This window comes from Microcebus murinus, chromosome 25 (assembly GCF_040939455.1).
Source record: "Microcebus murinus isolate Inina chromosome 25, M.murinus_Inina_mat1.0, whole genome shotgun sequence".
Lineage (NCBI taxonomy): Eukaryota > Metazoa > Chordata > Mammalia > Primates > Cheirogaleidae > Microcebus > Microcebus murinus.
The window spans coordinates 5,131,400-5,153,179 of record NC_134128.1 but is presented as its reverse complement, the minus strand read 5'-3'; the positions used below and the strand labels follow the sequence as shown (position 1 = coordinate 5,153,179).

Below are 21,780 nucleotides of genomic sequence, written 5' to 3'. Positions count from 1 at the left end.
GCTTTTTAAGCTCTTAAATATGTTTACAATTGATTTTCAGGTCTCTTCCTCTTCTCAGAGATTCACAGTCAAGTCTCTCTCATTCTCTTTTTGCTACTCTAAATGTGCCTTTCTCATCCCCTTTCTAATTTTTTATTTCTACGCTACTAAAGGCTAAGGAAAAAGTTAACTGAGCTTATTGGAAGTAAACATGAAGACTTGTGGAAAGGTCTGTGGGGCTTTCCTGGGAGGAAAGCATATGAACTTTCCTGTACTGGCTTTGAAACATTTTACCAGCTATTCATAAATATTTTTTGTTCACTTCCCAGATGTTTGCTGTTTGAAATGGATGGATTAGTGACATAGGGATGTGGCAAAGGATTTCTACTGTAATATGCCTAGTTACATCTTGAAGAACCATGGGTTATATTTTTTAAGAAGACTGCACAAATGTCCAATATCTGTGTTTCTTTAAGAACTCAGTCCAATTTTATGCACATTTTCTAAAAATTGTTGTTACCTCGTTCTTTCGTAATATTTCCATTGTAAAACTGATCTCGCCACACTTCGTCATCACTTACGACCAGACTGAAATATAAGAGAATCAAAGTTACATTTTTTTTAATTTTTTTTGAGACAGAGTCTCACTTTGTTGCCCAGGCTAGAGTGAGGACTGTGGCGTCAGCCTAGCTCACAGCAACCTCAAACTCCTGGGCTCAAGCAATCCTGCTGCCTCAGCCTCCCGAGTAGCTGGGACTACAGGCATGCGCCACCATGCCTGGCTAATTTTTTCTATATATATTAGTTGGCCAATTAATTTCTTTCAATTTATAGTAGAGACAGGGTCTCGCTCTTGCTCAGGCTGGTTTCAAACTCCTAATGTCGAGCAATCCGCCTGCCTCGGCTTCCCAGAGTGGTAAGATTACAGGTGTGAGCCACCACGCCCGGCCCAAAGTTACATTTTAAATGCTATCAAGAAGTACGTAAAACAGTAAGGAACTGTAAGAAATATTGCCATGAGAGATTTATCTGCTTAATTCACTGTCATGTTTCTGGAGATAGCATGACATAGTCCTGCAAGTCAGCTCTCCATGAAAAAGGAATTACCTTGCAGCTCGGCTAGTTGGAATTCCAAGATAGTGCATAGCCTCGCTACACAAAAATGCTCTCACTGAGGAACGAAGTACAGCTCTACCATCACCATTTCTAGAGGAAATAAAATGTAAAAGATTTTCATTTGTAATTAAGACAACATCAGCTTTTCTTTAGATGACTAAAATTACCAAACCGTACCGGGAGTATGGGGTCTTTCCAGAGCCTTTTAATTGGAGCTCCCATTTTTCACCCTGTCTTCAAAAAAGTCACGTATTAGAAGAGTCATGTTAATATTAAGCAAAAAAGCTATTATGTAGGAAAATATGTGGTACCTGTTCATGTAAATTCCAATAAGGTGGGCTCTTCCATCCCCAAGCTGATCTGCCCATATCCCAAACTAAAGAGGAAAAAGGAAAATTATTATTTATTAATCTTTTTTTTATTTTATTTTTTTCTTTTTTTTTTTGAGTCAACGTTAGTGAGAATATTTATTAATCTTTATATAGCTTTTTATTTTTTTGGACACAGAGTCTCGCTCTGTGTCCTGGCTAAAGTGCATCATAGCTCACTACAGCCTCCAACTCCGGGGCTCAAGCAATTCTCCTGCCTCAGCCTCCCTAGTAGCTGGGACTATAGGTGAGTGAGTGCCAACACACCCAGCTAATTTTTCTATTTTTTTGTAGAGACGGGGTCTTGCTCTTGTTCAGGCTGGTCTCAAACTCTTAAGTTCAAGCGATCCTCTCACCTCAGCCTCCCAGAGTGTTAGGACTACAGGCATGAGCCATGGCACCCACCCTATATAGCTTGTGTAAGAATTTTTATAGCCAAAGTCATTTTGCCAAAATTGAGAATGAGGCATTGCATTTTAGGATAACAGTCAAGAATTGGAATAAAGGTGAAAATAAAATTCAATCAAACATAAGTGAAACTCACTTAATAAAATATACTTTTTTTTGTAGAGACAGGGTTTCACTATGTTGCCCAGGTTGGTCTCAAATTCCTGGCCTCAAAGGATCTTCCCAACTTGGCCTCCTAAAGTATTGGGATTACAGGCATGGACCACTGCACCCAGCTGCATAAAATATAAATTTAAAACATAATTCATTCCTTTATCATCTTATAGCTAAACTCAAATTTATTAGGTGTACAACACCTAGAACTGATCTATTTAAAGAATATGAATTAGGAACAATTTATGAGTAGAAAATTTGCCTATATTATATGTATGCAATATAAAATCATGAGGTACCCTTGTACCTCAAAACACTCCTTTTCAACTTGCACAATTAACTGTTTGCAAACTTTTCTGTTGAGATCTCTTTACAGCTCTTCAACTCCCAGCTATGCTACTTGCTAGCTGTGGAAATCTGTTTGAGTTACTTAATCTGACCAAGACTGACCTTTCATTTCCATAAAATGGGATAAGCCTTCCCAGGTTGTAAGAATGACTGGTAATGTATGCAAAATGCCTTGTACTATGTCTGACATAAGCAAATGCCCAAAAGAGGGTAATTATTATTGCATTACTGCATTGCCAACAATCATTTGCTAACTTAGATATCACTCCATTCTCAACATGATGTACTTCCACTGAAAAGTCTTCTCTGACTTTCTTGGACTAGGAGGGTGGTCCTGTAAGTTTCTATAACTCCTACACTTATCCTTATCACAACCTTGATGTTATAGGAATTCATCTATTCGTCTATCACTCCCTTAGAGTAGCAGCAATTTGAGAGAAAGAGCAAGAGCTGTAAGCCCAGCAGAATTTTGTTAAGCAATTCTATTTTGTAGGTTTTTTGTTTGTTTGTTTTTGGTAGTATAGTAAATTAGAACTAAAGCTTTTATCAATTTCACATTCATCTCTTGCTTCTCCCTGATCTGAAATTATAATTGTAAGTATTTATTTATAGGGATATATTTATTTATAGGGATGACTTTGCCATTTTGAGTGAAGCCATCTCCCATATGGGAGATGGCTTTTTAAACCATGGAACCCTTGCATATGAGCACTAGAAAAGATCAAAAGGAGCATTTAGTCTGAAGTTTCTAAACTAAGAAACACAGTTCAGCCAAATATTATTAGTTATTCCTTATAAACAACACAACCCTGCAATCAAATATGTTTGGAAAATGGTGTGTTAAATAAAATTAAGCAGATTTCTTTGCTGTAGCACTTCTCACAATGGGTATGATCTGAATCAACCCCTTCACATTACAGATTTAGAAAACTGAGGTTCCAGTTTATCATAGATAGACTCTTAAAGTCCTTCTAATGGTTTATACTACTTTGCTTCTTAGCCTACAGGACTCTGAAGAAGAAAGGAAATACCAGGCCAGGTGCAATGGCTCACACCTATAGTCCCAGCTACTTGGGAGGCTGAGGAAGGAGGATTGTTTGAGCCCAGGAGTTAGAGGCTACAGTGAGCTATGATGATGCCACTGCACTACAGCCTGGGCAGCAGAGAAAGACCTTGTCTCAAAAAAAAAGAAAAGAAAAAGACATACAAAATACCTAACCTGACAAACTACAACCTGATGTTATAATAATTATAATAATGGCTAATATGCTAAGCACTCTTCCTATATTTCTTAATTTAATCCTTACATCAACTCTGTTATACTATACTACTTGTCCTAAAAATTAATCCTGAGTAAACCAGCATTACCAAAACAACCCCCCCAAAAAACCAGAGTGTTAAATTAATCTTATCTAGTTTACAGGAAAGTCACAGAAATTTCAATAATTGATCCTATGTTCCCATTTCCTCTTTTTTTAAAGTTAGATACCATGCAAGTTCAGGAACTTGTTTCAACATCTTATCTCTAGAATGTCCATTAATTGCTTCATGTTTGCTATAGCATATAAAACACCCCTATAAATTCTGATTTACTACCTTTCTATAACTTCATTCTGTGGCTATCCTGGGCAAATTATAATCTATTTGTCCTTCTGAGACTTTTATATTGACACATTATTCTACTTGATTTTGCCTAAAATTCTTGCCAAAACGGTACTGAATGAGTTCCCTAGCCATAATTCACAGAAATTTTATATTTGTGCTACCCTAATCTTCTCAATTCCATTAAAAGAACGTAAGCAAGAAATAATATCAGCTAATCTGTAGACATTATATGACACATTCTTCTAGGAACATCTTACTGAAGCCTCGATATGCTAATATTAGAGGAATTAATGCAAAATAATTTCTTTAATAGGACAGCATTTCCACCAAAAGATCATATTTGCATACAGGAAGTGATGCTGTTGCTACTCTTACCTGGTAGCCCCCGTATCGGTGGGCCAGTGGAATGGATCCAAACACTATCTTCTTGCCACTTACAAGCTGGATAAAATCATCTGTTTTTGAGACAGATAAATCAAGGTCCAAAATATCTTCTAGAACTTCCTGAGGCAGGAAAAAAAAATATTTATACACTTAACTAATCTTTTAATAATTTTTAAGAACAGAGACTTAATAGAAGAAAAAATTTTAAAACCTCTTTTAAATCTCTTCCCAAAATATATTATTAACATTTTTTCAAAAGAGATATATCACACTTTCTATGATTATTTATGCTATTTGGAAAAAACAATTCTATTAGATGGTTCTAAAATTTTTATGGATTTCTTGTGGTGTATGGTAAAATAATATTTTCCTAACACGGGTTCTTTTAAAGAACTAGAAAAAAATAAACATCCTGTCTTTATCCCAAACTCATTCATATCATGAGAGAACAAGTTAAAGTCCACTATTAGAAACCATTTCTAAATGTTATCTACACTAAGAATTTAACTTATTTCCCCCTTTTTCACAAAAGTGTATTTTCCTTGTAAAATATCTTTAAGATGCAACTGAATACTATATTCCAAGAATAAGTATCAAAAACTGATTTCTAAGAATGAAATTCTCCAAGTATCTGAATTTCAAGCACAAATATAGTCATTTATAAATAGAATAATGTTAGCTAGGAATAAAATATTGTATCTTTTTAGACAATTGTTTTAGTTATTTGTGTTGTGAAAAAATAAAGCCTAACCTTTGAAACTGCTACAAGACGTACTCTTGATTTGAAAGGAGTTGGGAAGGCAATTGAAAAAATACAGTTTTTCACTTTACGAACATAATTTTCTTTAACAGGATCACTTGGCAGCAAAGCTGATAAGAAAAGAAATCCTTCTTAATGTTCTCATTTGTTGCATATACTACATAAATATTCTTTAGAAAGACTATAGTTCTTGAAGAAAATCAACTTAAGTCACTATTTTCTTCATATTTTGTTATTTAAAATATACCATTTTCAACATTATCCAACACTTATATAGTATATGGAACTGTCCAAGAAGAGGATGAGAAATGGAAAAAGTTTAAAATAAGACACATACCCTAACTTCAAAGATTTTCACTCATCCGAGACAAATTGGAAATGCAACATATTTATATATAGGAACATATAAATAAAATGGAGGTGAGTTACATTACAAGATTAGAATTACAGTAGTCAATTCAATGGAACCAACAAATATTAGGCATGTAATTAATTACTTGCATTCTGCCCCTCAGAAATTCACAATTAACTGAAGGAAACAGACATACAATATAAATAAATAACTCTAAGACCAGGCAACACATGGTTTACTAGATGTACAAAACTGCTCTGTATCCCACAAGAGTTGATACATGCCTGCTCACAAGGCTAGAAGTTTAAAAATTTCCTCTGAAGAGACGAACTATGTTTCATAAAGTCCACACACTAAAGCACATATACTGTATTTTAAAAGCTGTAGAGCTAAAAAGGGCTTGGAACATGCTTTAGATACTCAGAACATATTTATTAATACTTGCTTTACATACAATAAACTCTTAATCTGTTTTAATGCAAAGCAATTAAAAGAAAAAGCAAATGGAATAGGTGCATTAATAAAACCACAAGACTGAGGGACACAAAAACCTACGTTTCTGATAGAGATTATATGTCAAAATGTGTCACCAAATTATTTAATAAAGATTATGGGAATCCAATCAAAATCCTGGTAGAATTTTTTTTGAAGAAACAGACAATCTTAATGTGGAAATCTGAAAAAATAAACAGATTAAATTTTTAAAGAGAAATGAGAGTTTGCTTATCATATTAAAGTTATAAGAATGCAATAACTTAAAAATGTTGTTATCCCAAAGATGTGAAGATCACTGGAACTCAATAAAAAGCACAGAAACAACCCCAAGTCATATAAGAATTTCCTATATAACAAAAATAATATTTCGGATCAGTGGTGAAAGGTGGCATAAGGACAATTTGCTCAACTATTTGGAAAAACTCCAATTTATTCTATCTATGCCTAAGTGAACTAAATATCAGCTATAACAGCAATAAGAGTAATCTTACATCTTCCTCAAATGAGCAACCAAAATAGGCAAATATGAGCCACATTTAGCCCTTTGTACTTTCTCTTGAGTCCATGGTGAATAAGGCAGCAGCATCTTAGGGAAATAAATGACTGGTCAACCAAAAAACAAATGGGCTGGGCGAGGTGGCTCACGCCTATAATCCTAGCACTCTGGGAGGCCGAGGCAGGTGGATCACTCGAGGTCAGGAGTTCAAAACCAGCCTGAGCAAGAGCAAGACCCTGTCTCTACTATAAATAGAAAGAAATTAATTGGCCAACTAACATATATATAGAAAAAATTAGCCAGGCATGGTGGCACGTGCCTATAGTCCCAGCTACTCGGGAGGCTGAGGCAGCAGGATTGCTTGAGCCCAGGAGTTTGAGGTTGCTGTGAGCTAGGCTGACGCCATGGCACTCACTCTAGCCTGGGCAACAAAGCGAGACTCTGTCTCAAAAAAAAAAAAAAAAAACAAGTGATTTCAATATTCACCATGGAAAACCTGACTATATAATTAAAAGATCCAACTGTATATTTTCTTCTCTTCTAGGAGAGCCTCTGTGTGAAATTCACTAAATTATATAATTAATACACTCTCCTTTATGATGCTCTAACATTCGGCAGAGCACAGGCAGTATATAACACTCCATTAGTAGTTATGATTTTGTACTGACTGATGCACATTCTGTCAAGATCAGCCAATACAAGTAATCACTGGCTACAGACCAGTGGCTTCCGGGGTGTCCAACCCTCACACTTGTGGTGCTTTCACCCACTCATCGGTCATTAACTAAAAATCCCAGAGAGAATTCCAAACGCATATTGACCCTTTATCTTAACATGTCAGAAAAATCAGCAGTTGCAAAATAAAATTCTTTACAATTCAGTTTTGCCTAAGAACATAAATCCACAAAAACCAAGACCCTTTCAGTACAACTATTTGAACCTTTTCTCTCAATAAATGTTCTTACCAGAGTTACTGGGGTAATTAATTGGTCATTTATCCAATAACATCAGGATGAGATGTTTTACACAGTACTGTTAACCAAAACATGGTAATATATATAGTATATTTATAATCTCTCCTTGGCTATAAAACCTGGTCCTATCGCAGATTTTTTTTTTGAGGCAGAGTCTTACTCTGTTGCCCAGGCTAGAGTGCCGTGGCCTCCGCCTAGCTCACAGCAACCTAAGACTCTTGGGCTCAAGGTATCCTCCTGCCTCAGCCTTCCAAGTAGCTGGAACTACAGTCGTGCGCCACCACACCCAGCTAATTTTTTCTATTTGTTGCCTGGCTAATTTCTTTATATTTTTTAGTGTGTTTGTGGGGGCTTGCTCTTGCTGAGGCTGGTCCCCAACTCCTGACCTCAAGCAATCCTCTGGCCTCAGCCTCCCAGAGTGCTAGGATTACAAGCGTGAGCCACCACGCCCAGCCAGATAATATATTTTGAATAGTATCATCAATATGGCAAGAAAACGTCTTTGAGTGTACCCAATCCTCCATCATTGAAATGACAACTTTCAAAAAGCTTTCAATTACACACATAGTCCATTTGGTCCGTCCATACTGGTTGTTTCATTTGCATAAGTGTACTAGGAAAAACCAAAGTTGTTTTTTAGCCTGCACAAGAGAAGCCTGTTCTTTAGCAGTTACCTGCACTGCTCAGATGTTTTTAACTTCATAAACTCATGCTTGACCTAGTTGGATCAAAAGAACCACTTTCTTAAAAAAAAACTTTTTTTATTTACTCTGATCCTGTGACAGATTAAAGAACCACTTTTGAATTCTGCATGTCCTATCGGTAGGTTATTGTTGCTCCTTGAGTTTTGCCATATAATAATGTCAGGTGCCTTAAGTAACTGCACTTGCTTTCCCCACTTAGCCTTGCCATACTACAGCATCTTTTTAAGAGCCAGGTTTTCTGTTCTAATCTGGCCAAGCAATCTCTAAATGCAAATGGCCTGCCAGAATTGTGTAGTGCTGTATTTGCCAACCATAGGAGCGTGGGCATGCACTTAAGATATTTTTTTACTGCAAGATATTTCCTCTATGTTTCCTCATCTGAATAAAATGGGGCAAACGATAGTATCTTAGTCATGAGATTGCCAAATACAAAGTGTTTTGCTGCTACACTCTACTTTGGCAAATTCTGCCTCTTTAATACATAAACCTAATCTACATCAAGATAAAACACAGGTGCATACTAACCTTTATCTGTAAAGTACTTTGCGTTTTTTTTACATACTATCCTTCAAGACACGAAAACGCCAAAAAGTTGGCTTATTTTAAGACTTCTTTATATATTCCATGATGCTTTTATTTAATAAAAAAACTAAACTTTTAAAATAAATATCAAAATAACTTGCACAGCTATAGGGCTACTGCATTCTTTAATTCAAGAAGTGTGGTTCAAAAGTACAAGAAAAAATGTTATCAGACAATCGCAGTTACCTATTTGCTGGTCTATTTCCTCCTAAGAATGAATTTTTTGAGGACTAAGTTTATTTCTCTATCCCTAATGCTTACACCCTCTCACACTGGCTGTGTGTTTGAGTGCACGTGTTGAATGCTTAATTATATTACGGATTTCTGTTGAAATACGCTGAGGAGACCAGATGCGGATGTAGAGCTAAGGAAAGGTTTATCTGACCCACAAGGGGTAGCCATCCTATAGTCTCCTACACCTCCTGGGCTGGGTAAAAGGCTCAACATTACCAAACATTAAACAATTTCACGCAATTCAGGACACCCAAGGGTGGGGCTCACATATCCAGGTATGAGCAAGATTGCCAAACTATACCTATAAGATTATCGGAAGACAGAGTCCAAAAGTCGAGAGATGAGGCTAACTTAGCTTCTCTTTCACAATAGCCCTGAAGGTGACTGGACTCGTTACTAGAAAGATGCCAAAGGGTGACACTTCCTTCAAGCACAGGTTGCAACAGGCAGCAGACCAGGGCGTGGTGGGTCATACCCAAGAAAAGCAGACGCGGGAACTGTAGCCTCCGGATCAGGAACGCGATTCTCTGAGTCATATTTCTGCATAAATACTCAGGGCAAGAGTCAGTGGCCGCAGACGTGGCACACTGTGCTATTTCCGGCTAACAGCGGTCCCCTAAAGATACACTTTTGCTGCGACTACTGGCGTCACCGGCTCCCGGTGAGCCGCTTCGAGGAAGGGCACGTTCAGAGGGCTCGCCCCGGGGAAGTCACGCTTGGTGTGGCCGGCCCGGCCTCCGCCGCGACCCCGCCTCCTCGGCCTCCTCGCACCCGCCGGGCGTCCGGGCGCTTAAAGGGGCCCGACTTCCGCGCGGCCACTCAGGAGGCGCCGGCGGCCGGCCGCGGGGGGTCGAGGGGGGGCGCGAGCAGCGGGGCGGGGCGGGATAAGCGCTTCCTGTGCCAGGCTTCCGGCTCCGGGTCCTGGGGGGAGGGCCGTGGGGCCAGAGGCGGAGCCGCCTCCCTGCCGCGACTTTCGGACTCGGACCATGGCCTCGCGCTGGTGGCGGTGGCGGCGCGGCTGCTCCTGGAGGCCGGCGGCGCGCAGCCCCGGGCCGGGCTCCCCAGGCGGTGCGGGGCCACAGGGGCCGCGCGCCGCCGCCGACGCCCGCGCGCAGGTGAGCGCGGGAGGTGCGCGGCCGGCGCGGCGCAGAGGTCACGGCGCCATTGACAGCCACGCGCGGAATGAATGAGAGCGGGCAACACGTGCGCGGGGCTCGGGGGCGCACCGGGTCCCTCCCGGCTGGGGCTCGGGGGTGGCGGGGCGCCGGCCGTGGGACGCAGCCCCGCGCTTGGCCGAAGTCGGGGCGCCCCACGCAGGGGTGCGGAGCTGAGTCCTGGGGACCGAGGGGGCATTTGGGGCTGGGGGGAGAAAGCGGTGAGGAGCCTGGTCTCGGGGGAACGCCGGAATAATCGGATTGTCCACTGGCTTGGGGCCAAAGGTAAAGCCTGGGTACCGGCTGCTGCTATTTCCTTTCAATTAGAGGAAGACAGATCTTGCTTGGAAGTTTAGAGGAAAAGGTGCTCGGAGCTCTCCAGGATGTGGAGATAATTGGCCTCGGAATAGTCGGAGAAGGACCTGTGGAGAACGCAGGGTTGATGTTAGGGGGTACCGGACGTACAGCAGTTGCTGGGAGGGAGAACACACCTGGTTGGGGCTGGAAGGGCACTGCAAGGGGAAAAGGCCAGGGATGTCGGAAGGGAGGAATCCTGGAGTCATCTCTGATTTCACGTATGACTTCTTGAAGTAAAGTCTGAATCTCAGCAATAGCCATCATCCCCTGGTGCCTTTGGATCCAGTCTCATTTTTCTCCCTTTGCAGTCAGTTTAGCCTCTGTAAATGGACATGTTTTTATGGCTCTGTGAGTCCTTCTGCACTTTGGAGTGATTAATTTTCAGTGTGCCACGGAGTAAGCCCACACTGTTAGCATTAACTGCGCACAATCTGTGGAGTTAAGTTAGGTTAAGTTTCTTTGAATTTTGGACGCTGCAGTTTCATTCAGATTTGGTACACTTATGTGTCTAGGTACTCATCAGACACCGTTTCCCACTATGGAATGTATGGCATTTATTCATGTCTACTTTGTACCAAAGTGGATGCATATAAAATTATCATCCAGAAAAGTCGTTTGGAGTGAGAATGGCACCTGGACTAGTAGATAGACTAGATAGTAAAGAGAGAATAAAACGGGTGACAGAAGTACTGTCCTCGCCAAACTTCAGATATTTCTAATTCCACAGATGAGAGGACATTTTATGAGGAGATGGATGCATCCACCCTCTGATGCCACTAGATACTCTTTCCTTTGATGCTCCTCTTTTTGATTTCATGCCCACCAAGCAACCCTAACCACAGGAAGTGTGCTTTTCTGGAGAGACTGTGCTTCATGGTTTCCATGTCTGCCTGAATGGCCCCAAGGAGGGACTTGCCAGATGATGCCAATGTCATGTATTTATGATTGGTGTGTCAGTGATATATTTCACTTGACATTAATACATTAGCTTTCTGGTGTCTGCCTCAGGCATGTGTGTTTTGGTTACTTCAAGTCTCTCAGGGCCTAATAGTCCTTGGGGACAAAGAGCAACAATAATTAAGCCACGGCTGAGTCCCCAGCACAGCTTTACTGCACCCTGATGTTTGCACATCCTCCTGACTTCTCCAGTAGTGTGAACAAACCTTGCAACAGGATAAAGACCAGCATGCATTGACTGCGCCAAGTGACTTGCCAGTATGTCTTCGGTTCTTACTCGGCATTTTCTCTTCTCTTAGAAAGCAAATTCATGAGAGGCAAGGATGACTTTCAGGGATAGTGTGTGATGGGAGGGTAGGGGACAAAATTGGCATTGGAAAATGAGTGTTGACCCTGCTCGCAGTGTGCTTCTGCTGTAGTTTCACAGCTCTCTTAATACTTCACTACTATTCTGGGAACCTCTAACCTCACTCTGGAAAACGTTGTTCTAAGTTACTAAGCAAAAAGTAGCTTTACTGAACAGTACTATATTAAATATATACTGTGCACTAGGCTCTGAGCTAAAAGCTTTATGTATAGTATACTCTCTAATCTCAGCATCTTTCCATGAGTGGGTGTTATCAAAAGGATAGTACAAGGTAACACAGAAGTTGAGATTTGAACTAAGGTCTGTCTTCCTAAGACTATGCTACTAACAACTATTAGGCTACTTCGTGGTAAAAAAAAAAAAGCCCCCTGTATTAATTAGCTATGTAATTTGAACCCTTCACCCCAGATTAGAGGACTATCATTAGATCTCAAGCTGAGTAATTATAACTCTTCCATTAAGGTGCCCTTATATATAAGTATTATAATAAAATACTGAATTCATGAGTTAATTACCCACGAAGATGGAAAGGAGTAAGTTATCATATCATAGTAAAAGCAAAAGGGAGGATTATCGCTTTGTTTTCTGGGATATTATAAATGCTTGGGATGTCATAATGTTCTTATTGGTTTAATGAATATGTAATGCTATGGTGAAAAGAGTGAAACTCAGACCTGACTTCCTGACTTTCCTGGCAAAGTCAACCTTTATTGTCTTTTATTTTATTTTTTTTAAGAGACAAGGTCTCACTCTGTCACCCAGTGGCACAAACTCCTGAGCCCAAGGGATCCTTCTTGGCTGGGCGCAGTGGCTCATGCCTGTAATCCTAGTACTCTGGGAGGCCAAGGCGAGAGGATTGCTCAAGGTCAGGAGTTCGAAACCAGCCTGAGCAAGAGTGAGACTCCATCTCTACTAAAAATAAAAAGAAATTAGCTGGACAACTAAAAATATATATAAAATTAGCCGGGCATGGTGGCACATGCCTGTAGTCCCAGCTACTCGAGAGGCTGAGGCAGGAGGATCACTTGAGCCCAGGAATTTAAAGTGGCTGTGAGCTAGACTGATGCCACAGCACTCTAGCCCAGGCAACGGAGTGAGACTCTGTCTCAAAAAAATAAAAAGGGATCCTTCTGCCTCAGCTTCCCCAATAGCTAGGACTACAGGCATGCACCCTCATTTGCAGCTAATTTTTTTATTTTTTAGAAATGGGGTCTGGCTATATTGCCCAGGCTAGTCTTGAACTCCTGGCCTCAAGCCATCCTCCTTCCTCCGCATCCCAGGCAGGACACCATACCCAGCCTATTGTCATACATGTTTGTCAGAGAAAAATCAGAAAATATATACCAAAAAAAGGAATAAAACAAAACACACCCATGATCCTATTTGTTTCAAAATAACTACTTTTAACACCCTTGTTTCTGTGCTTTCAAATCCAATTCTCTGGTGTGTGTATATATAAATTTTTAGTGGTATCACATAATGTACCTAGTTCTGCAAGTGCTTTTCCCCTTTGATATATTGTAAACATATCTACATGTCAGTTTTTCAGACTTGACTTTTCTGAACCTCAAGTTCCCCAGACATATAGAAGCAAGTATTTGTGAGGATCAAATGAAATAATGGTATATAAGAGCCCTTACCACATTAGATCAGTAAATTGGTATTTTTTTAAATTTCTGAATCCCTGAATTCTATAGTCTGTATTTTTGGGTCCCTAGCGCCTGTCACAGTTCCTGGGCCATAATTGTTCTCAGTGATTGTTGGAATTAATATTTGTTACCACCTCTTAATATTTTAGAAGTGGTCCACTGTTATTCTTTGATCTCCAGTTAATATTATCAAAATGTAATGCTGAGGTAGGTAGGTTGGTTTTTAATGTTATTTATCCTGAAGTACCATTTCCAAAGTATGTTTAGGGACAATAAGTTAAAATAGGCAGTGTTTGTGTAAATGTAAATTTCTTCCTTAGTATTGAAATCTTTTTTTTTTTCACCATCTGGGATGATGTTTTTTAAGATCTTGATTCTTTGTTTTAAACTGATTTGAGAATTTAAAAGAATATAAACAATATTAATCTTTACTGTCCTCTGACCAGTCTTAGTTAAATAGAAAGAAATTGTTTTAAAACTACTTTTCAGGCCGGGCGCTGTGGCTCACGCCTGTAATCCTAGCTCTTGGGAGGCCGAGGCGGGCGGATTGCTCAAGGTCAGGAGTTCAAAACCAGCCTGAGCAAGAGCGAGACCCCGTCTCTACTATAAATAGAAAGAAATTAATTGGCCAACTGATATATATATATAAAAAAAATTAGCCGGGCATGGTGGCGCATGCCTGTAGTCCCAGCTACTCGGGAGGCTGAGGCAGGAGGATCGCTTGAGCCCAGGAGTTTGAGGTTGCTGTGAGCTAGGCTGACGCCACGGCACTCACTCTAGCCTGGACAACAAAGTGAGACTCTGTCTCAAAAAAAAAAAAAAAAAAAACTACTTTTCAGGTCTGGAAAGATAGATACGAATATGGAAAGTGGCTGTCTTTAGGGGAAGGGATGGATTATACATGGTTTTTATTTTCTACTGTTTTCTTTTTTATGTTTTCTGAATGACAAGTATTGTTTTGTAATAAGGAATGGAAACTTTTTAAATTATCCTTTTTCCAAAGCTTGCGATAAACAAAGATTTCAAGTAAAAATGAAAGAAAGCAAGCTTGCAGCCAATCTATTTATGGGTAATTAAAAGATAAAGATTATTATGAATTATGGAGGTTTTTAATCATCTAATGTTAGAAACAAATTTTTCAGGAATATTCTTACAAGTTTCTTGATACTTTTATTTTATAGATGGCCTGTTTTCATTTTATGAAGCATTTAACATCTGCATTTCCAAATGTATATAGTATATCAAGGTAAGTTTATAACCCATACTGCAACTACTAAAATTACTAAATCATATTGCCAATAAATTTATACTTTAAAGTATAGTGGGCTAGGTCAACATATTTATTGTATTGTTTAACTAAGTGCCACAATATCTGCCCTATATGATCTCTGCCTTTTCAAAAAAATTGGAATATAATAAAATTTGAACTCAGCCCAGAACAAAATGAACATAGTTTAGTTGTTCTTTGATTTTGTGGGTTCTCAAGGTCCTGTTTATAAAAATGCTATATCATTTACCAAGAACAGAATTCAAGTTATAATAACCTTTTCAAGATTCATACTGAATTTCCAGCAAGTATTCGGGCTTAGTTTTCCACCATCTGAGTCTACTGCATTTATGTTTATGTATGGGTATACAAAACTTACTTAAAAATGAAGTCTTGTGCATTTTTGCTCATCTCAGGTTTCATCACACGACACCAGTAGCGTGCTGTTACAGTAAAACACGGAGTGGTGAGAAATTCACCGATCCTTTTAAACTGGGCTGGAGAGACTTGAAAGGTCTGTATGAGGACATAAGAAAGGTAAGTTTTTATTCTGCTGTCAAGTCATTTTTTCACTTACCCAAACTTAGTAAAGTATTAGATTTATGAAAAACCAGCACAGGTTTCTAGCTATGTGCAATGCCATTGCGAACTTGATTTGCAAAAGTCAAGTTCCAGATGTTTCTTAAGCAACCACGCACAGCCTAGTGCGGGGCAGTGTGGAGAGCGCAATACGTGTTGCTGTTCAGAAAGAGGCAGTTGCAGAGTTGGGAAACTGAACAAAATGATGCAGGTAGCACAGACTTGTCCAATGAGTTATCTTACCTTTCCTCTTCACATCCATCAATCACCTCCTTGTGACTCCTACTACTGTCTTGTCTAATTTGAATGTCATGTACAGACTGCCACAAATACGGCTTTCTTCATTCAACCCTTTTCCCCCAAAACCTCAGTGGCTCCTAACTTCACATGGATTCTGAATTGCTGCCCAGAAATGTCCACGTGCCCCTTGTCAGCTTCCTACCCCTTTCAGAGTTCCCCACGCCCTTCCTCAAGCCCCAGGGCGCTGGCTGTCATATTGTGACACCACCACCACTTCCCTGTTTCCCAGAGGTGCAGAGGAGCTCTCTGCTCCTGCTCTGTCGCCGTGTGCAAGTTGCGTGTGCCCTCTCTCCTTGCCAGCATCCTTTCCTCCCAGCTCAGAGCAGTAATGTCCCCTTTCTGTCTAGGGACAGCCCCTTTGCTCCCTCCTCAGTCTCCTAGGAAGTCCTCTGGCGGTTGTCTGCCCTCCGTCCTTGCTCTGCGAACTCCCTGGCATTGTCTCCTTCGCATCCATTGGAGGTGCTCCAGGTGCCGCTGCTTCATTTCTAAAAGGCCACGCCCTGCCCTTTCTCTCTGTCACAGCGTTCTCAGCCTCTGTCCTCTCTTGCCCCTTCAGGCTTTCTCCTCCAATGCACCATGGCTCCCTTTCTGGCCTCTCCACCGAAATTGCTTTTGCCCTGGTAGCTTCCTTTTATTAAACCAAATGGGCACTTTCTGGCTTCTCTCTTGCTTGACTTTTGTGAACACTGGATACTGTTGACTGTCCCCCTGCTTAGGCTTCCTTGGCTTCCACGCTTCCCTCCTCACCCCCAGGCCGTTCTTCAGTTCATCACCTCCATTCCACCCCCTTTAACTTTGCCGTTCCCTGTGGTTCTGTTGTGCCTGCCTCTCTCTGTGTCCTCTAAATACCCATTTCCGTACTTACCCCCCCCAGGTGACCTCGCTCCTCCAGATTGCGTTGCCCCCTTACACCCTTATAGCGACCTGTTCTCCTGGCAGCTCCGTGGAGTGTCCATGATGATCTTACTATAGCTGACACTCTACTTTCCTCCCACGAGCTAGCTCTTTCTCCTTTTTTCCCTGCCCCTTGAAGGTACCACCAGGAACATGAAAAGGATCCTGGACTCATCCCTGTCCTTCCCCTCCATGTCCTTCTAGTCTGTTTCTTGCCTTGGGTCCCCACAGCCCTAGGCCACCCCCATGCCTCTTGTCCTCTCGTTCTTGCTCTTTTTCTCCCTGTCTCCACCGGGCCAGAGGTGCCCATTCGTGCTCCCAGGGTGACGGTGCCTACCTCGGTGACAGCACCACACCTGTCACTCTGCATGGCATTAACTGCAACAGTTGCATTACTTCTCCAATCTAGACCCTGAGCTCTTTGTAGGCACAGGGTATTTACTTAGCTTTGCGGCCTCTGTGTTTATTACACTGCTTGGCACTAACTGCGGTAATTTAGAGAATGAATGATGGGCCACCTGAGGGTTCATTCTTGGCTCCCGCCACTTCCAGGGGATCAGCTCTGATCCAGTTGAACCTGTCCTGGAGTGGCAGATAGGACAGACACACCCATCATCTGAAAGGCTCTCCTTCCTCTTCATGAATCAAAATCCTGCTGATTCCTGGTCAAAGCTTATCTCCCCTATGAAATACTTGGGTTTTGTGGCCCCCATTGATCTCTCCCTTCTCTGAACTTTCAATATATTTAATGTGGTTTTGTCTCCCCAGTTGTAAGCTCCTCGAAATCAAGCAAGCCATACCCTACACCACCTCTCTGAACCTTCAAAATGTCTTTGGCTTAATAAAGGCCAAGCCAGACTGACTGATCCCTGCTGCTTCTCCCCAGCCACCGTTGTACCATCTTCCTGCTCCTAATAAATAGCTTTCTGCCCTACCCAGGACACCCCCAACCTGCTTCCTGGGCAACGACAGCCACTGGCTCCCACCATCCCCATCTTTCTCCTCCACCATCCATCTTCCAAGCTGCTACTGGCCCCTGTGCCTTTTTCTATCCAGCTGTCCACACCCAGAGTCCCTGGGTACCCCAGTGCATACTTCACCCTCCGACTGTGTCCTTGACTCATGGTGTCTGAGGCTGTGTAAACGGTGCAGGCGGCTGTACCTGCTCCAGCCCTTGGGCCACTTGGCCGAGCCTGGAATTGTTTGTGTCCCAGCCTCCGGGCAGCCAGGTGTGTGGCCTCCCGGCGTTGGAGCTTTGTCCACCTGAGTGTTGAATTCCTCAACTGAAATGAATATGCTGCAATCAAACCAGAGTTCCGTAAAAGAAGTCCTGTTGACTTTCTGTGCAGTTACGATGCCGTTTTCACACAGAGCAACTTTATTTCAGGAACTGCTCATATCTACGACAGAACTTAAGGAGATGTCTGAGTATTACTTTGATGGAAAAGGAAAAGCCTTTCGACCAATTATTGTGGTGCTAATGGCCCGAGCGTGTAATATTCACCATAATAACTCCCGGTAAGTGCTTTCTTTCACTCCTCTCTCATTTTTTTATTTGGAAATTCTTTCTTCCCAAGGCTACTGTTTCATTTCCCACTTAAGAAGTAGTATATGTCCAAGAATTCCCTTTGTGATTCATAGATTGGGACTTTGAGTCACTAAAGGCACTCTGGACTCTAGCCTAGCCATCTTCCTTTTCCAGACTTTTTAATGTCCATCAAAGAACAACTTTGGCTGCAAATTAACATTTTAGAAAAATGTTAAGAGCCAAATTGTTTTCTTGTTAGGAAGTAAAGAGTACCAGGATGTGTGACTACATTTAACCATTATATGCGTGGGGCAGTTAGTCCAAAGGTCAATTGTTCTAGAGAGGTTAGGTGCGCCTTTATCTTGGGCAGCACACACCCTGGGGTGCCTGCTTCCCTGTGACCTTCTGATCATGCAAAAGAGAAATATTTTTTAAAGAAGACATTTTAACTCTTAGGTTTTAAATATATATAGAATTTTAAAATATTAAGACAACTGCAACATTTGGATATTAAAGCAAATCTTAAAAGGAAAAAGAATTTTCCACGTTACCCAATGCAGCAATCTTCTCATTCCATCCTTCCCTCCATTCCGTTTCTTTTGTTATTATGGATACATAGGAATTGTACATATTTAGGAGGTACATGTGATATTTCGATCCAGGCACACAGTCTGTAAGGATCAAATCAGGGTAATGGGGTATCCATCACCTCTGGCATTTATCATTCCTTTGGATTAGGAACATTCCAATTCCACTCTTAGTTATTTTAAAGTATATAATAATTTGAAATATACAACGCATTATTGTTAACTGTAGTTGACCTATTGTGTTTCCAAACACTAGATCTTGTTCCTTCTAACTTTTGGTTTTTTTGTTGTTTTTTTTTTTTTTTGAGACAGAATCTCCCTCTGTTGCCTGGGCTAGAGTGCCATGGCGTCAGCCTCGCTCTCAGCAACCTCCAACTCCTGGGCTCAAGGGATCCTCCTGCCTCAGCCTTCCGAATAGCTAGGACTACAAGCATGTGCCACCATGCCTGGCTAATTTTTTCTATATATTTTTAGTTGTCCAGCTAATTTCTTTCTGTTTTTTCAGTAGAGACGGGTTCTCGCTCTTCTCAGGCTGGTTTCAACTCCTGAGCTCAAACGATCCCCCAGCCTTGGCCTCCTTGAGTGCTAAGATACAGGCATGAGCCACCACTCCCGGCCAGTCTAAAACTACTAACCATAGTTTTAAAACTACTAACCATATTTAGTCATTCAGTATATATATTATTTTATATATAATATATATAAAATTTTGTATTCTGCTTTGTTTTACTTTTGTTTTTTAAACTCTTTCCCATGTTGCTGAACAGTCTTCATAATTATATCTTATAATCCATTGATGGAAATTCCAATAGAGCATAAAGTACCAATACATTTCGTAGTGTTGAATATTTGCATTATATTTCCTCTTAGTAGATAACACTTTAAAGAATGCCTAAGATTAGTCAGCACTGAATTAAATGATGTTGTAAAGAAAGAGCATCAAATACGGCTTCCTAACGGCTGCCCACCGTCTGCTGTGCCTGCCCCATGCCCTCCGTGTCCAGCACGTCACACCGTGCTGGGGGTGGCTTCCACTTAAACTGGACCTTTCCAAGAGCTCACAGTATATTTTGAGCAAGTATCAGAATCTCTGCAAGTGACCTTCTAACCATTATCAGGACCACTTTCACTTTACCTACAAGGCCGAGCAACAGAAATGCTCTCTCTGAACCACCCTTGAACTACATCTCACGTGGTCTAGAGCAGAGTTGCCGAGCCTTGGCACTAGTGGCATTTTGGGCCACGTCATTCTTTGTTGGGGGCTGGGGGGGGGCTGTCCTATGCATTTTAGAATGTTTCACAGCATCCCTGGCCTAGTACCCACTAGATGCCCCCCAGTTGGTAACAACCAAAAAATGTTCCCAGACACTGCCACATGTGCCATGTGGTGCAAAATCAACCTCTGGTTGAGAACACTGGTCCAGAGAGTGTTTATATTTTTAATTTCTTATATTAATACATAATACAGTTTGTTACCCTCAAGAGATAACATAGGAAGGAAAATATTCTTCACTGCTTTAAATTCTCCTTCAGTCCTTGTCCTTATAGTTGAGAGTTTTCTCAGTTTGATTTATTGAAACTATAAACAATTGCAGAACACATGGGCAAATGTAATAGAAAAGGCAATATTGCCCTCTCCAGGGGATGTTTGACCGTAGCTCAGCTCCCCGTAAGTGACTAGAGCAGGGCTTATCAGGGTGCAGAAGCAGTGTCCCACATGGGGACAAGAGTCTGACTGTGGCATAGATTTGGGTCCTACAGAACCCTAACAGTGTTACTCTTCCAGCCCCAACTTCTTGAAAATACTTGTTACCTCCTAAGGACCCTCTGGATCAAGCTCTTATGGGCTGTCAACTAGCTGTTACTTCCACGCCATGCAAGAGGGGTGGGCAGCTTCCAGAGAGCCGAGCCATGAGTGATTTGCAACAGGGGAGAGCAGTAGTTAAGGAGTCAGGAGTGGGACCACACACAGCCTGTTTCATCTTGTGCCACCAGAGCCGCCTCCAGCCCCTGTGGCGCCACAACCTGCTCCTGAACTTGACATGCTTGCTTGTTGGTGATGGCATGATTGAGAGATAGCACTTTATCACTTGGCAATCAGAGTTTAACGGTTCCAGTGAGGCTTATCAGATACCTTGCTTCCTAGGTGTATATTAAATAGGGCATTCTAGAAACAGAACCTTGGAGGGAGTTTTAGAAAACAGAATAGAATAGATATCTTAAGAAATAGAGAAAAGGGGGGGAACTAAGTTTTATTGATTTTTCTCTTTTTCCTTTATTAAGCTTTTCTGTTCCCTGCTAGATTACCTTACAGGGAGCTCTTAACCTGAGATCCGTGGGAGTTATAGGGCTCTGTCAACCCCTTGAAATTGATTGTAAGATTTTTTGCATATTTGCATTTTTCTGGGGAAGAGTATCTATGGCTTGTAATATAAATGTGTTCTCAAAGGGTAATATGGCCCTGAAAAGCTTAAGACCCTATCTTGTTCCCTGTCTATGCCCTGAACCACAGTCTTGGGTGAGTGAAGTAGAGATGTATACACCAAATGACTCAGTCATGAAATGTCCAGAAAACAGAACTGTGCTGGATTCTGAGATGTGTCTGCAGTTCCCCCTCAATGCGGGACTCTGCCCCAGCTGCTGTACCAGGTACTGTTGGTACCTCTTGGCCTCTATTATTCAGCTCCTTCAAGGATTGCCTTGGACTATGCCCCTGCTGGAGGCAGCCCACATCCAGGGACCCATCTAGCTCCACGGTGCCCCATGGGGTGTCAGACTGTCAAGGGGCTGCATTGCAGACCAACTTCTTCCTCTGCCCAGTCCTGTTTCCTTCCTGCCTCCCTGCCCAGGTGTGGGTCCCAGGGGTATTCCTGAGTTAACATCCTGTACGTTTAAACTTCATTATTGCACAGTCTGCTTCCTGGAGAACCTAACTTGTAATAGAGTTTGGCAAAAACCTGAACTGTAGGTCAGGACTTATCAAAGAATCCAGATCAAAAGAGAACTTTATAATAAATAGATGCCTATAAAATTGCTCCATGGAATACAGCACAGTTATGCTTAACAGCTAAATAAGCCAAAGCTATCCCCTGCTCAGCAACCTCATTAAAGGGACCTACTATAGCATTGGCACCTGGATCTTGGCACCATCCATTTCTGCATGGAACGCGTCCAGCACTGGAA

General features: G+C 41.5%; 2 protein-coding genes across 9 annotated transcripts in view; one reads left to right on the top strand and one right to left on the bottom strand.

The window, feature by feature from the left end:
- Window positions 1–21,780, bottom strand: part of LOC105878114 (protein nucleotidyltransferase YdiU-like) — a 168,301-nt gene that overhangs the window by 25,513 nt on the left and 121,008 nt on the right. For 2 of the 6 annotated variants that reach the window (XM_075997501.1, XM_075997504.1), the window contains exons 1-7: window positions 9,260–9,823; window positions 5,113–5,231; window positions 4,353–4,481; window positions 1,407–1,471; window positions 1,273–1,329; window positions 1,087–1,185; window positions 500–567 (exon numbers count right to left, since the gene is read on the bottom strand). In XM_075997501.1, the coding sequence (XP_075853616.1) occupies window positions 500–567; window positions 1,087–1,185; window positions 1,273–1,329; window positions 1,407–1,471; window positions 4,353–4,481; window positions 5,113–5,231; window positions 9,260–9,494 (772 nt within the window). In that variant the 5' untranslated portion in view covers window positions 9,495–9,823. Of the gene's footprint in view, window positions 1–499; window positions 568–1,086; window positions 1,186–1,272; window positions 1,330–1,406; window positions 1,472–4,352; window positions 4,482–5,112; window positions 5,232–9,259; window positions 9,824–21,780 lie in introns of those variants that run through there. The other 4 variants (XM_075997502.1, XM_075997503.1, XM_075997505.1 and 1 more) reach the window with 4 other exon arrangements.
- Window positions 1–21,780, top strand: part of PDSS1 (decaprenyl diphosphate synthase subunit 1) — a 165,300-nt gene that overhangs the window by 118,921 nt on the left and 24,599 nt on the right. For 2 of the 3 annotated variants that reach the window (XR_012914873.1, XM_012777306.3), the window contains exons 14-16: window positions 14,624–14,688; window positions 15,126–15,246; window positions 17,870–18,000. Coding sequence is in view for 2 of the 3 variants with exons in the window: in XM_012777306.3 (XP_012632760.1) it covers window positions 14,624–14,688; window positions 15,126–15,246; window positions 17,870–18,000 (317 nt within the window). In the remaining variant the exon portion in view is untranslated. Of the gene's footprint in view, window positions 1–9,874; window positions 10,074–14,623; window positions 14,689–15,125; window positions 15,247–17,869; window positions 18,001–21,780 lie in introns of those variants that run through there. The other variant, XM_012777308.2, reaches the window with a different exon arrangement.